Source organism: Gossypium raimondii, chromosome 2 (assembly GCF_025698545.1).
Source record: "Gossypium raimondii isolate GPD5lz chromosome 2, ASM2569854v1, whole genome shotgun sequence".
NCBI lineage: Eukaryota > Viridiplantae > Streptophyta > Magnoliopsida > Malvales > Malvaceae > Gossypium > Gossypium raimondii.
In genome coordinates this window covers 36,471,750-36,485,589 of record NC_068566.1, presented here as the reverse complement: position 1 = coordinate 36,485,589, position 13,840 = coordinate 36,471,750, and the positions used below count along the sequence as shown (strand labels likewise).

The following is a 13,840-nucleotide window of genomic DNA, read 5'->3' as shown; positions in this document are numbered from 1 at the left end:
TATAAACTATACTCATAATTTTAATATATTAAATTTATTATTATCTCTTTTACAATTATATAAGAACATATTTAATATATAAATTTAAAAAACTAATTAATCTAAACCCTAAACCCTAACCTGACCCTTAAATCCCTAAATCCTAAACCCTAAATCCCTAACTCTTAACCCTTAACTCTTAACCCTTAAACCTTAAATCCCAACCCTTAAACCATAATCCCTAACCCAGAATCCCTAAATCCATATATAATTATTTGATCATGGCGGGGGCAAGGCAAAACATGCAAAAAACTGAACTGGATAAAAAAATGAACTGAGCACTAAAAATATTGAACCGGGATGGGATAAGATGGGGATATCCTTGGATATAGCTTATATTGATTTTGAAGAACCAAATCTTCACACGATTTTGAAAAACCAAATTAAAATTATCTCTTTTACAATTATATAAGAAATTAATTAATATATAAATTAGAAAACACTAGTTAATCTAAACCCTAAACCATAAACCCTTAACACATAACCTCTAAACCTTAAACCTCAGCCTTTAAACCATAAACCATAAACCATAAATCATAACCCCTAAACCCATAATCCATAAACCATAAACTCTAAACCATATACCCTAAACCAAAAACTCTAAACTATAGTGATAATTAATTCAATATACATAAAGTCTATCTATTATATATCTCTTAAATAATATAAACTATACTCATAATTTTAATATATTAAATTTATTATTATCTCTTTTACAATTATATAAGAACATATTTAATATATAAATTTAAAAACTAATTAATCTAAACCCTAAACCCTAACACGACCCTTAAATCCCTAAATCCTAAACCCTAAATCCCTAACTCTTAACCCTTAACTCTTAACCCTTAAACCTTAAATCCCAACCCTTAAACCATAATCCCTAACCCGAATCCCTAAATCCATATATAATTATTTGATCATGGCGGGCAAGGCAAAACATGCAAAAAAGCTGAATGGATAAAAAATGAACTGAGCACTAAAAATATTGAACCGGATGGGATAAGATGGGGATATCCTTGGATATAGCTTATATCGATTTTGAAGAACCAAATCTTCACACGATTTTGAAAAACCAAATTAAAATTATCTCTTTTACAATTATATAAGAAATTAATTAATATATAAATTAGAAAACACTAGTTAATCTAAACCCTAAACCATAAACCCTTAACACATAACCTCTAAACCTTAAACCTCAGCCTTTAAACCATAAACCATAAACCATAAACCATAAATCATAACCCCTAAACCCATAATCCATAAACCATAAACTCTAAACCATATACCCTAAACCAAAAACCCTAAACTATAGTGATAATTAATTCAATATTTTAAAATTAATACTATCTATTTTACGATTATATAATAAATTATTTAATATATAAATTAAAAAATCAGTATTGTATCCAAAACACTTTAAAATTATTTTAAATAATAATATTTTAATTTTTCCATTTTTAACAAATATTTTAAATTATTTTAAATCCCTGAGCATTAGCTGCGCTTTTTAGAAAACTCCGCTAAAAATAGAGCATTCGCTCCGTTTTATCAAAAACGCCGCTAAAAGCCCTGAGCATTAGCGACGCTTTCCTAAAAACGCCGCTAAAGCCCTGAGCATTAGCGGCGCTTTCCCAAAAACGCCGCTAAAGCCTTGAGCATTAGCGGCGCTTTCCCAAAAACGCCATTAAAGCCCTGAACATTAGCAGCGCTTTCCCAAAAACGTCACTAAAGCCCTGAGCATTAGCGGCGCTTTTCCAAAAACGCCACTAAAGCCCTGAGCATTAAAGCGGCACTTTCCCAAAAACGCTGCTAAAGCCCTGAGCATTAGCGGCGCTTTCTCAAAAACGACGCTAAATCTCCGAAAGCTCAGAAAACGGCGTCATCGAGCTTAGGTTTTTTGCGGCGCTTTCTCAAAAATGACGCTAAATCTTCGAAAGCTCAGAAAACGGCGTCATCGAGCTTAGGTTTTTTGCGGCGCTTTCGGTAAACGCCACTAATACTCGATCTTTAGCGGTGTTTTCCAAGAAGCGCCGCTAATGCTCGATATTTAGTGGCGTTTTTTATCCAAACGCCGCTAAAGGCCTGTTTTGGTGTAGTGTACGAAGATAATGCAGCATGTATAACTCAATTGAAGGGTAGTTATATCAAAGGTGACAGAACGAAACATATTTCACCAAAATTATTCTTCACTCATGATCTTGAGAAGAAAGGTCACATAAAAGTTCAACAAATTCGTTCTAGTGATAATTTAGTAGTTCTTTTTACCAAGACATTGTCAACTTCAACGTTTGAAAGACTACTACACAAGATTAGAATGCGTCAACTAAAAGATGTAATGTGATATTGCCATTAGGAGGAGTAAAAAACACGTTATACTCATTTCCTTTAACCAAGGTTTTGTCCCACTGAATTTTCCTGGTAAAGGTTTTTAACAAGGCAACTTGTAATAGGAGATTGTGTACTCTTTTTCCTTCATTAGGTTTTTATCCCACAAGATTTTTCCTAATAAAAGTTTTAATGAGGCACAGTTTTCTCTAGTGCATTCAAAGGGGAGTGTTACAAATAAATGTAGATGTCCATATTCTAACCTCCCATTTATAAGGTAAAACCTCTCATTCATTATGCAAGTTGTTTAATGTGTTAATGAAACACTTAAATAAGTTTCATTTATTGTATTGCATTGAATGTTAATTTACTTATAAATAAAACTCTTTTGTAAATGAAAATAAGATACAAGAAAATTTATCTGTTTATTTAAGTGTTCTTTTATTTGATTATTTTATAATATTATTAATTTATTTGAATTTTAAAGTGCAAGGTTTGTAAAAGCAGAGTAGAAAATAGGAAAAAAGCAATTTAAAAAATATAAATAGTATAAAAATCTAAAACTAAATTCGATAAAAATAAAATAAAACGCTTCTGTTATTTCTTAAAGAATAATTCTATAGCATTATCATTTTCTAACCCACAGCATGTTTAATTATAAGTAACTAAAACAAAAAAGGAACAAAATTTTATATAGTTAGACATGCTGCTTGATCAACAGACTGTATATAGTTCTACATGTGTGCCTAATACAGCAATAGTTTTATCCATCTGTCTCCATTTATTAAGAGTTGATTTGGACATTTGGCGGCGGAAGCAGCCATTTGCTACCGTCAACGAAGCCAAGAGTCAAGAATTGTCGAGCAACCATCTCGGTTAGTTGCGAAGAGTATGGCACTCGCCCAGCCGGAGCTGCCCCAGGTCCCGAGCACTTGTATTCTCCATAGAAAACAGTTCTGCGAATAAACCCACACCATTTTCAACTTCTTTAATTAGTGTGCATTAAGAGAAAGAACAAGGTAAAGGTTGAATAAAAGAAGCTTACTGGGCACGCTCTGGTGATAAATCATGAGACCATCCCTCGGGATTGACGACGTTGCTCATATCACTGAAGGCAAAAACAACTCTTGGACTACTCTTCCTAGCTCTACCTAGATATGCACCTTGCGCTGTCCCTGTAATTTTGCATTGCACAAATGAAAAACCAGTGCGATCCTGCTCGTTATTTCCCCTTTCTTGTGCGGTAATTGCCGTTAGTCCCTTATCAGCCTCCACGTATAATTCAGTTTCCTGCATCCAAATTTCTCCCATTTTAGATTTCATCGTGATGGCATTAAATGACTGGACTTATGTGAATTTTTGGATACCAACCAGATATAAAGACTTCCCATTCCCGAAAATGAAATCGACAGTGCCATGAATGTAGCAATTCATGAAGAAATGGTTGCCCTTGTCATCGCACAAAGTATTTCGGAAACCAATGATCTTGCAATTATAGAAAGCTGCTTTATCACCAGAAACTCTCAAGGAAACCCCTTGTTCTCCCTCCATTTTCCCGTCTGGCTTAGGAGCAGTGTTCTATATATTTATATACAATGATAAATATTCAATAAAATGTCAAATGTCATCACAAGATTAAAAATTAACCATAAATTCCACGAGGGATATGATGTCCGATGCTTACTACTATAAACAGATTAGCAGCCACGAAGAAATCAGACTCAACAATAAGGGTGGCACTAGCTACTGTTCCATACTGCTTAGCCGTGCCGTCGAATGTCAAATTTGCCATTCTTTTGGGATCTCCAATCAATGTAATGAAAGGCTTAGTTCGTTCAATTTTGATTTTCTCCCGATAAGCTCCAGGTCCAATCGATATGATCACACGTTTGGTGTTTCCTGTGGGAACACTTTCAATGGCTTTGGTTATGGTGTCGAAATCTCCGCCACCACCTTGTACCACTTTAATGACTTTAGGTTCAGCCTCAGCCTGAGCAAGGGCGGGGTCTATGGTGCCAACTCTTGCTGAGGCAGGCTTGACATTGGCATTGAACCAAGCATTCACTTGGGATTTGTCTGCGGGAATCTCTGCTGAACTTTGTGACACAACAAGTCGAGCAAGGAGAAGAATTGTGCTGATTATGGCACCGACTTCAATCATTCCGATCTTTTTTCCTGTCATTTTTTTTAATGTTTGTTTAAGTTTCTGATTGAGTTGTGGGAAAAGACTTCAATTTATAAGAAAACTAGCCACGAAAAACTCTAAAAACCATGGAGGGTTCTTCGCTTAACCATCCATTTATTGCTTCTGCTTAAAGCTTGCTACACATTGCAAATCGACCACTTCCTTTTATATATATTTGAGGATCGTAAAGATTAAAAGTGTGTTATTACATCAGTTTTAATTTCATGATCTATATTTAATATAAATAGTGTTTAGTTTTCCAATATTATATACCCACATCAGTGGACTACCCATGTGCAGAACTCACGCTTGAAAGTTCAATAACGGTTAACATGAACCATGCAAAAAAAAAAAAAGATAAGCTCCAAAAAGGGGAAAAAATTATCAATACCAATTTTAATTATTTGATATGTGCTAAGAAAAATCTATATATAATTATTGTTTCTTTTCCAGGATTTTCTTTTAGTATTGTTAATTTTTCTTACCATTTCTCATAATACTAATGCTTTTTTTTTTTAATTCTCATTATTTTATTTTGAATTTAGACTCTTATGTTTGTAAAGGAGGTGACTCATTCAAGAAAAGTTTTCGAAGTATTGTCTACCAGATAATTAGTTGAACCCCCAACATCAGTAAGGTACTTCCCCCATGTCAAGGTTTTGTTACCCTCCTCCACCAAGAGCCTTGTAAGGTCTACAATGAGAGAACATCTTGAATGGTCGACATACAACCTGCAAAGCTCATGAGAGTGGTGTTAGTATAGCGCACAGTTTAATTAAGTAAATCACATGTGTGTGGGGAACTCAAAGTACCAACCTAAGGGATATAATCGATTTTATTATTGAGGGGGAGAGATTCCTTTAGGAGAAGTTTTTAAAGTGTCGTCCGTTGAGAAGTCAGTCAAACCCCCAACAATGGTAAGGTATTTTCTCCCGTGTTGGGGTTTTGTATCTCCCTTATTCGCCAATAACCTTTTAGGGTTCAAAGAGGAGGAGTGTCTCAGTTGGTGGAAATATGACCTACAACCCTATAGAGCTATTGGCCAATCCCTATAGAGCTCTTGGCAATGGTTAGGCATGTACCTAAGTTGATTTTGGTTGGTTGTTAAGCTAATGTCTTGATACCTCTACTATTATGATCTATAATGATTTGGTTGATGAACTTTATCTCTTGATTTGGAGCTAAGTATGCATGCTTTTAGGTGTTTGATTGCATAACTAGTTTTTGGTTACGTACGTCCTGGTGAAATGAATATTAGGTTTTGGTTGGTGTTTGAATGTGTTTATATATATATTAAATGGATGATTATGTTTAAGGTACAAATTGGTATGATTTGAGTGGTTAAAATTGTGTATTTAGGGTCGTTTTTCCATTGAGTCTTGAGATAACAAAAATATGTCTCAAGACCATTAGAACAAAATTTATCATATTGTTCATTGGATTACTTGATGTCTTGAGATTTGCCATGCTAGTCTTGTGTCAATCTTAATGAGGTCTCAATACAAAGTGGTCTTTGTCTCGAGGTATCAAAACATCAAAGCTAAATAAACTTTGCCCTACTTCAAATCTCGAGATAGGAACCCCTTACCTCGAGACATCCAAACATCGAAGAAAAAATAAGAAAACAAGGGAGGTTGGTCTCAAGACCTAATCTTGAAACATAAGAGACCTTGTCTCGAGACACATCCTTTAGTGTCTCGAGACACGTTAACTTTGAAGCTAAAAATTCTAAAATGATTTATGACTTGTCTCGAGACACAACTTTGAAATTTGAAAAGTGAGTTTGGATTCGTGTCCTAATTTCAAATTTGACTTAGCTTGACCTCGTAATTAGATGACACAAAATCTTAAGCCTTATAAATGTATGTGAATGATTTTATTAAATGATTTATTTGTTATGCTGGTAAATGTGATTTAAGTCTGGCGAAATTATGTTAAAATAGTTTGAGTTGTTTCAGCAGCGTTAATCGGGTGTAAGATGTCACAGTTGTTATAGAGAGGTTAACTATATAACAAAAATAAAATAAAATAAACGATTTAATCTACTTTTCATGCATTTATGCATTGTAGATTCAACTATTAGATTTATCGTATAAATGTGAGCTAAAGAATATCCATTACCCTTTCATTTTAATACAAAATTTTATTATCAAAATTGAGTTGTTTAGAAGAATAAAAATTTCAATATGCCACATTAGAAAATTTAATAGAAGAATTTAAGCAACATTAACAATTGCACCTAAAATTTTAAATATAAAAGTAAATGGACAAATTTTTTAAAAAAGTACTACTATTAAATAAATTGAAAATGTATAAAAACATATCAACTTAAAACGTATTTTAAACTTTAAATTATTACATTAAATTTACTTTAAAAATTAATTAGTTGAATGCAAAACGTAGGTCAAATCATAGTAGTATGATCTATAATAGACCATACTACTATAAACTACTACTATTAATAATAAACATGAGTTGCACTCGTCAAGCACATTTACCAACCAAACATGTATCCTACTTTTATTATTTTTATAACTATTTAAATACTTAATTTTACAAAATTAAACTTATTTCCCAGACTTAAACTTTTTTCTAAATCAATATGTTGAATCAAATTTCTTCAAATTTACTTTTATTTTCTCCTAAATTTCGTATGTTTCACGTACAGATGAATTTGTTCCACATATATATACACACTAGTGTAAAAATCACTTTTCTAAAAATATTTATACTTTTAAATTTTTACATAAAATAAACAGTTGAACATTTTAATTATTTAAACTTGACTTGCAAGATCTGCTTCTAAAACATAAAAATAACATTTGGATTGTTAAAACATTAATCATATTAATCGCAGAAATGTCTCATTTGGTTACTAGTGTAATAATATAAGGAAAACGTATTCATCACATATGTATTACAATAGTTGGATATGAAATAAAGAATAATTAGTACAAATTTAAACTTGAAACTAAAAATATGAGTAAAAACTCTTGTAAAATAAGACATCTTCAAAATGAACAAAAAAATTCTCCTTTCCTTTGCTAAAATAAATCACGGAAATAACTAAATATTACAATTTAAATTAATTTATACGTAACAAGCGTAACTAAAAAGTTGTGGAAGTGCATAAAATCTTACACTGTTGTAACTTAATCCTTCCTTCGCCTTTATAACAACTACATTTTCTTTCTTTCTTACAAAGAGGTAATTGTGTTGCATCTCAAGATTTAGATTGTATTTGGTCATAAGTAAAATTGACTTAATTTTTTACCTAACTTTCACAATATAAAAATATAAGACACTATTTAAATTAAAATTTTATAAATAAATAATATTGTAAAATGTAAATCATAACTCATACATGCATATTGTAAAGTTTTAAACACCAACGTAAGATATTTTAAAACAACTTTAAAATTTATTTCAAATTGTATAAAAGAAATTTCTAAGGAACTTATTTAGTAAATTTCATTCTCTTTGGGGTATCAGCAAAGAATTGATATCTTCATAAAATTGACAAAGAAAGCACCTGCAAAGTCTGTGTGCTACTAAATAGATGAATTTAGTAAAAGGAATAAAATAAGACTAATTGTAACATAATTAACAAAATTATAGGAATTCTTTCTACGAAAAAACTGTTATTGTTATACAATATAGAGGGTAAAAAAACAATTTTACTATAAATTTGGAGTTGGACTAGCAACCACGCATATATTCTTGGACACAATTAATCACAGCTGCCTCTTAACTTAATGGAATTTTCCAAATAAATTTTGGGGAGCATGAGTTTTTTTTTTCAGTAGCCCAAAACGAGAAGAAACTTCATCCGTATGCAAAACCCCTAAAAAGAGAGAAGAAGCTCATACAGCATATCGGTATGTATCATACGTGTCAGCAGTCACACTTTGTCGAGTAATCTTCACCACTTGTCCCCGCTTCATACCGTAATATTTGGCAACTGGATCACTAACCAGAATCCGAGGTAGCTGATGTTCAATACAAACAGCAATCAGTAACAATATCACCACTAATAACTGAACACAGACAACAAAGTGAATCATAACTCTCTTGAACATACATCTATATGAAATTTAGTTGAACTTGGTTTCAAGGAGACATTTATGTAATTATGATATACTTCCTACTGCTTAACAGTACACCACAAGGAATGCTGTGATAAGAATCTCTCTTGCTAGTGCCTAAATAACTTTTTATAATTGGGAGCTTTGGCTAATTAGATCATATTCTTTGCACTAAATGATCTTTAACAACTTAAGTTTAATAAGATACAGCAATTAAACGTCATTTGAAGAATACCATTAATCTCGTAAGCTCCATTTTTAAAGCCCCAAATTTCAAGTTTTAGAATGCAAGTTTTATCTCAGCACAAAATATATATATATATATATATATTGCAACCACCTCAAGTTTTACTCTCCCCTTTTGTTCTGTTTCTCTTTCTGCCTATTTTTTCAGGAAGCAAGTGTTGGAAATTATTTGTATCTAAAATGTTATATATCAATTTGCTACAGAAATAACCACCTAAACCAGTTTATCTAAGCTCTGGCCAATGAAAAAACAGTTTACTGAAGCCAACGCACTGGCAGAAACCATTTAACAAGCACTTACACTGAAACAGCCAAATATGTTCACCAAACAATCACTAACCTGTGTTTCCTTTACCCTGTATTTTGCCAGCAATTCCTTCTTTTCTTGATTTGTCAGTACTGTGTGCTTTGGGACAAACATATGTTCTGTGATATTTGTCAACAACTCTGCCTCCTGCACGGAGATTTCGTAACCTTGTCATCCTTGACAGCTCTTGCAAAGATTATAGAAAAAAAAAACTACTAAAATTGTTAAGAAAGCAGTTTTGTCCCCCAAAATTGTAATGTAGTTAAGAAAACCATCTTACTATTCATAGGAAAACTTCCACAAATAAAATCCGTTAATTAAATGGCCTATGCTATGGATGTGTATTTTGATATGAAATATCAAACACGTCATAGACACTTAAAACTTCAAGATAGTTATAATATTTTTTATTTCACTTATAGGAACCTCATATACTCAAGTACTGCAAGTCTTTTGTGAATTAACCAATGCTTATGAAGATCTACTACTTACGGTTATCAATGCCAGCTGGAATCACAAAATATTAACAAGAATCAGACAACTTACTGGATTTAAGTTAATGCAAATTAGAAGAAAAGAAAATAACCATGAATGATAAGGGTAACAAATTTTAGGGTAAATATTAAAGTTTTGCATTGCATCCTTCTAGAGCTCTCTCATGCAGCGTGTAATATTTTGGTTCATATTTTAAATTCAATTGTATTATGCTGCTGTCTTTATAGAATTGAGAAATACTAACATGCAAGGTAACATTCATAAAAGAGTTATGAAGCCATGTCCTACCAGAAAACAAGAATATATCCTTCCAATTGTTGGAAAGGATAAGTCTCAACATAATACTATAGTACTGAGTTGCATGCAAGCATACAGTTTGCGCACTTTCAAAAGGCATTGACTAGTTGCATATGAACATAAATAGCAAAATTAATCAAGCACTTTCAAGGGACATCATTCTAGCAGTTCTTTAAAGAAATGGATTTCAATCCAGAATTCAGCAGTTCTGTAACTAGCCTAGCAGACAGATGGAAAAATAATATTTATTTTAGAGATCAGTCTACCTCTTAAGTGGAATAACTTTCTGTAAACTTTAACCTAGTGAACTTTTTTATTAATGTATTTCTTCTAGCACTTCTTAGAGATAATCACAGTCAAGAGATTCAACCATTATGATTCAATGGATGGTTAATACAAGACCAAACAAAGACAATGCATCTAATTTAATAAGCTAAGCAGTGCTCATGAACAAAGCAAAGAAGAATTATATTCACCTCAAAAACTTCCATGTGGAAGTATGAATTAATTTCATTTATCGCTGCTTTTGCAGGGGCTGTCAAAGCTCTTTGAACGACCAAAATAGCATTATAAACATTATCTGCTTTCATACGCTTTGCACAGTTTCTTACCATAGGAACGCCAACCTTTACTTCTGCAGGAAAGAAGACATAAATCTAGAGACAGAAATACCATCAGTACATCAACATTGAAGTTATAAAATTTTTTGTAACAAAAAAGTAAAGAAAAGGGAGTTGCTCTATATTTCTAATATTAGAGTTAAAAGCAATGACCCGTTCTAACTATGCAATGTTTTAAAACAAGAAAGTGCAAACTCATGCAGACTGTTTAAAGAATTCTAAACATTTCAAAAATTTGAAAGATGGGCTTCTGATTTATAAACTGATGATTCTGAAATAACTGCACAGCTTTGCTAATTTGATATGCTTATTACCTTGTATTTGAAACAAAAATGGGGAATCCCAACACCAAGGGCTAAGAAAAATTAGAAAAGCACACACAAAGTTAAATGCATCGTTTATCACACAAAAAGTTAAATACATCAAGGTAAATTTTTAATAGAGGGTGAACAGCCAAATAAATTAATTCTAGAACCTAATTGTTGCTGCAGCAAGGTACAGTAGTAAATAGTAACTGTACCAGAAACTACAGCAAATTGACTCCCCCACTCTAAAATTGGTCTGAGCGGTAATAGTAATAGCATCCTTAGATTCTCAATCAATTGTGACAAACATGCTTGCCATGCATTCACAGAATTTAGCAATGATTCAAATATAATAACATCAACTAATTTCTGTAGCCTTTTACTCTTTTTTATTTCCTTCCCCTCAGCACTTTATTTCCTTTCTCTATCATCTAATGAAAGCCATACTAAAGCGCAAAATATAGAAAGCAATTATTTTCAATTTATCAACCTGGTTCAAATTTTGCAAGGTCCAGAGCTTTCCAATAGCCCAAATATCAACTGGAATTTACCTAGCAAACTGCTAGTGAAGTAACAATATTTTTGCAAAACTATAAGGTTATAATCATACCAAGTCAAGAGTGAAGGAAAGTATTTCTACGATCAACTGAAGTACAAAGAAAGCACATAGTTGTCTTGAAATGAGAAAGGCAATCCTCCCAAAGCTATCCCTAGTGCTTTTTCAACATTCCATTTCCTTCAGTTACAAATATTATACTCTAAAATGAAACAAGCTATCCCTTTTCGAATAGGAGCTTTGAACTATAAATGTAAAAATATCACATGATACCAATGAAGAAAGTGTACATATCTCAGAAGAGGAACAAGAAGCAATAACAAATAATTAAGGCATTGCATGAATGCATCACATTAAGCGCATAATTCCAACCATGCTTAAAAGTAAAAACCAACGCTAGCAAAATCCTCAATTTTCCAATTAATGATTTTGAAAAAAATCCATTTACTTAGGGAACTGCATTTTCCACAAATAAAAGCCAGTAAGAAATATGCTAGGCATCATTATCCCAGATGAACCTTTAAATCCCCAGGTATTTACTCAAGACCTAAAATCTGAGAACTTTAATAAGCATAAAATATATGAATAAAAAAAAAAGGCAGGAAGATATGTACCTGATCAGTTGGAGCATCTCCTTTGCTGCAAAGGATTAAAAGATCATCCCTTTTGAGATGGACATTCTCACCATATTTCTCAATGAATTGTTGTCTTGTCATTTTAATGTCCGAATCAGGGACTGAATATCCCCTATCCCTCAGCATTTGCACTACTGTTCTACGTGCTTTGAATAGCTTCGTGTTTTGTTCCTCAGAAACCGACATTTGTTTCACTAACTCCACCAAACAAACAAACAAACAAATTCAGAGTTTCAAAACAGCTGTAGCATGGCGGTATCGATACCGCTATTTAGCAGGAGACAGCTAAAGACCTCAATAGCAGTGGGAACAAATTTCACATCAATAGCGGAGAATCGCGGCAAACGCAAATAGCAGTCTAAGGGAAAGTAGATTTAAAAAAAAAATTCTCTTTCTCAACAAAGTAAAGAGATAGATAGTACAATATGAGACAGAGTAACAAGGAGTGGGATGGAAAACAGAAAATCAAATATAGCAGAGAATAGAGAGGCAGAGACCAGATAACACAAACCGAGCCAAAACTAAAAATCTCATGTACAAATCTTCAAGTTATGTTTAGGGTCTCAAACTTTACCTTATTTCCTGCTCTTTGGTTTGGTCTTTCGGAAGCTTGAAGGCAAAAGAGAGGAGAAGAGCTGAGATAGAATGGTGATGAGACGCTTGTTTGGCGGCTGGGATATGTGAAGACTGAGGAGAGGTCGGAACTTTTAAAGGAAATTTTAGAAACAAAAAATATTTTAGGCTTTAATAGTAAAAAGGTCCCTAAAGTATACCTTAATTTCTAATTTGGCCCTTGAAGGTTTTTTGTTTCTAAAGTTGTAGGTCACGTGTTTTGGCCTAGTTAGTAACCCCGTTTAAAAATAAATGTGGCATTAACACCAAATCAGAACAACACATGTGGCGAATGTAAGAGTTAATATCATCACCTCTTTTTTTGGTTGATGAAAAGACCAAACCCCTTCATTACCACAACTTCATCCAACAAGAGCACATTTTCTTGGGAAGCATCACTCTTAATATATTCCTTCATCCCTAGACTGTCAAGATCCCCTACAATAAACTTTAAAATAAAAAACTCAATGAAGGAAATGATTTATTTGAATAAGTGAAATCAATGGCTGGCTTTAATAAGTGAAGGAAACTAATAAATGCTTCCCATTTGTTCATTCTACTTGTTGATATAGGGAATCAACAAAGAGGAGATAAAGAGAAGAATATAGTGGTTGTAAGAAGGCCAAATCACCTATGATAGATGGAAAACTAGAATAGGAGGCTAAGGGAGAAAGGAGTTGAAGAAAGGAGGAGGAGGTTGAAGAATGCTAAGTTACTAGGGAGAATGTTTTGGAGAGGAAGGATACTTTGGTGCTTCATGTGTTGGGGTATATATTGGAGAGATCCCCTTGTTTGGTAGTGTTACATCATTGACAATACGGATGGTAGGTTGCTCGTGTGGTCGGCTAGGTGGTAAGTTTATTACATGTTAGTTGTCGACAAGCATGGTATTGTTTGGTCTTGTTCTAACACTGTAACACCCCACACTTGACTTGGATATTAGATCCAAATGTGTGATGTCACATTACGTTGTCATAGCAACTTAGACCAACTTAATACATTTTCACAAATTTAACTTATAAATTTCATTCATATCAAATCAAACATCTTTTATATTTATATACATGCATTATATATGTCAAATATCTTTAATTATCCAATCTCGAGGTTACATAGGTGAGAATACAGAA

At 32.8% G+C, this 13,840-nt stretch overlaps 2 protein-coding genes across 2 annotated transcripts; both read right to left on the bottom strand.

Annotated features, from left to right (window-relative positions):
- Positions 1 to 3,118: 3,118 nt before the first annotated feature.
- On the bottom strand, positions 3,119 to 4,549 carry LOC105788563 (pectinesterase PPME1). The gene is made up of 4 exons (XM_012615508.2): positions 4,052 to 4,549; positions 3,739 to 3,945; positions 3,413 to 3,657; positions 3,119 to 3,323 (listed from the first exon to the last, which is right to left on the bottom strand). The coding sequence occupies exons 1-4, from the start codon at positions 4,547 to 4,549 to the stop codon at positions 3,152 to 3,154; spliced, it is 1,122 nt and encodes a 373-aa protein (XP_012470962.1). The 3' UTR covers positions 3,119 to 3,151.
- A 3,606-nt stretch (positions 4,550 to 8,155) lies between these two features.
- LOC105788564 (DNA-directed RNA polymerases II and IV subunit 5A) lies at positions 8,156 to 12,798 on the bottom strand. Its single transcript, XM_012615509.2, has 5 exons — positions 12,673 to 12,798; positions 12,078 to 12,292; positions 10,459 to 10,638; positions 9,224 to 9,337; positions 8,156 to 8,541 (listed from the first exon to the last, which is right to left on the bottom strand). The coding sequence occupies exons 2-5, from the start codon at positions 12,282 to 12,284 to the stop codon at positions 8,416 to 8,418; spliced, it is 627 nt and encodes a 208-aa protein (XP_012470963.1). The 5' UTR covers positions 12,285 to 12,292; positions 12,673 to 12,798; the 3' UTR covers positions 8,156 to 8,415.
- Between the last annotated feature and the right edge of the window lie 1,042 nt (positions 12,799 to 13,840).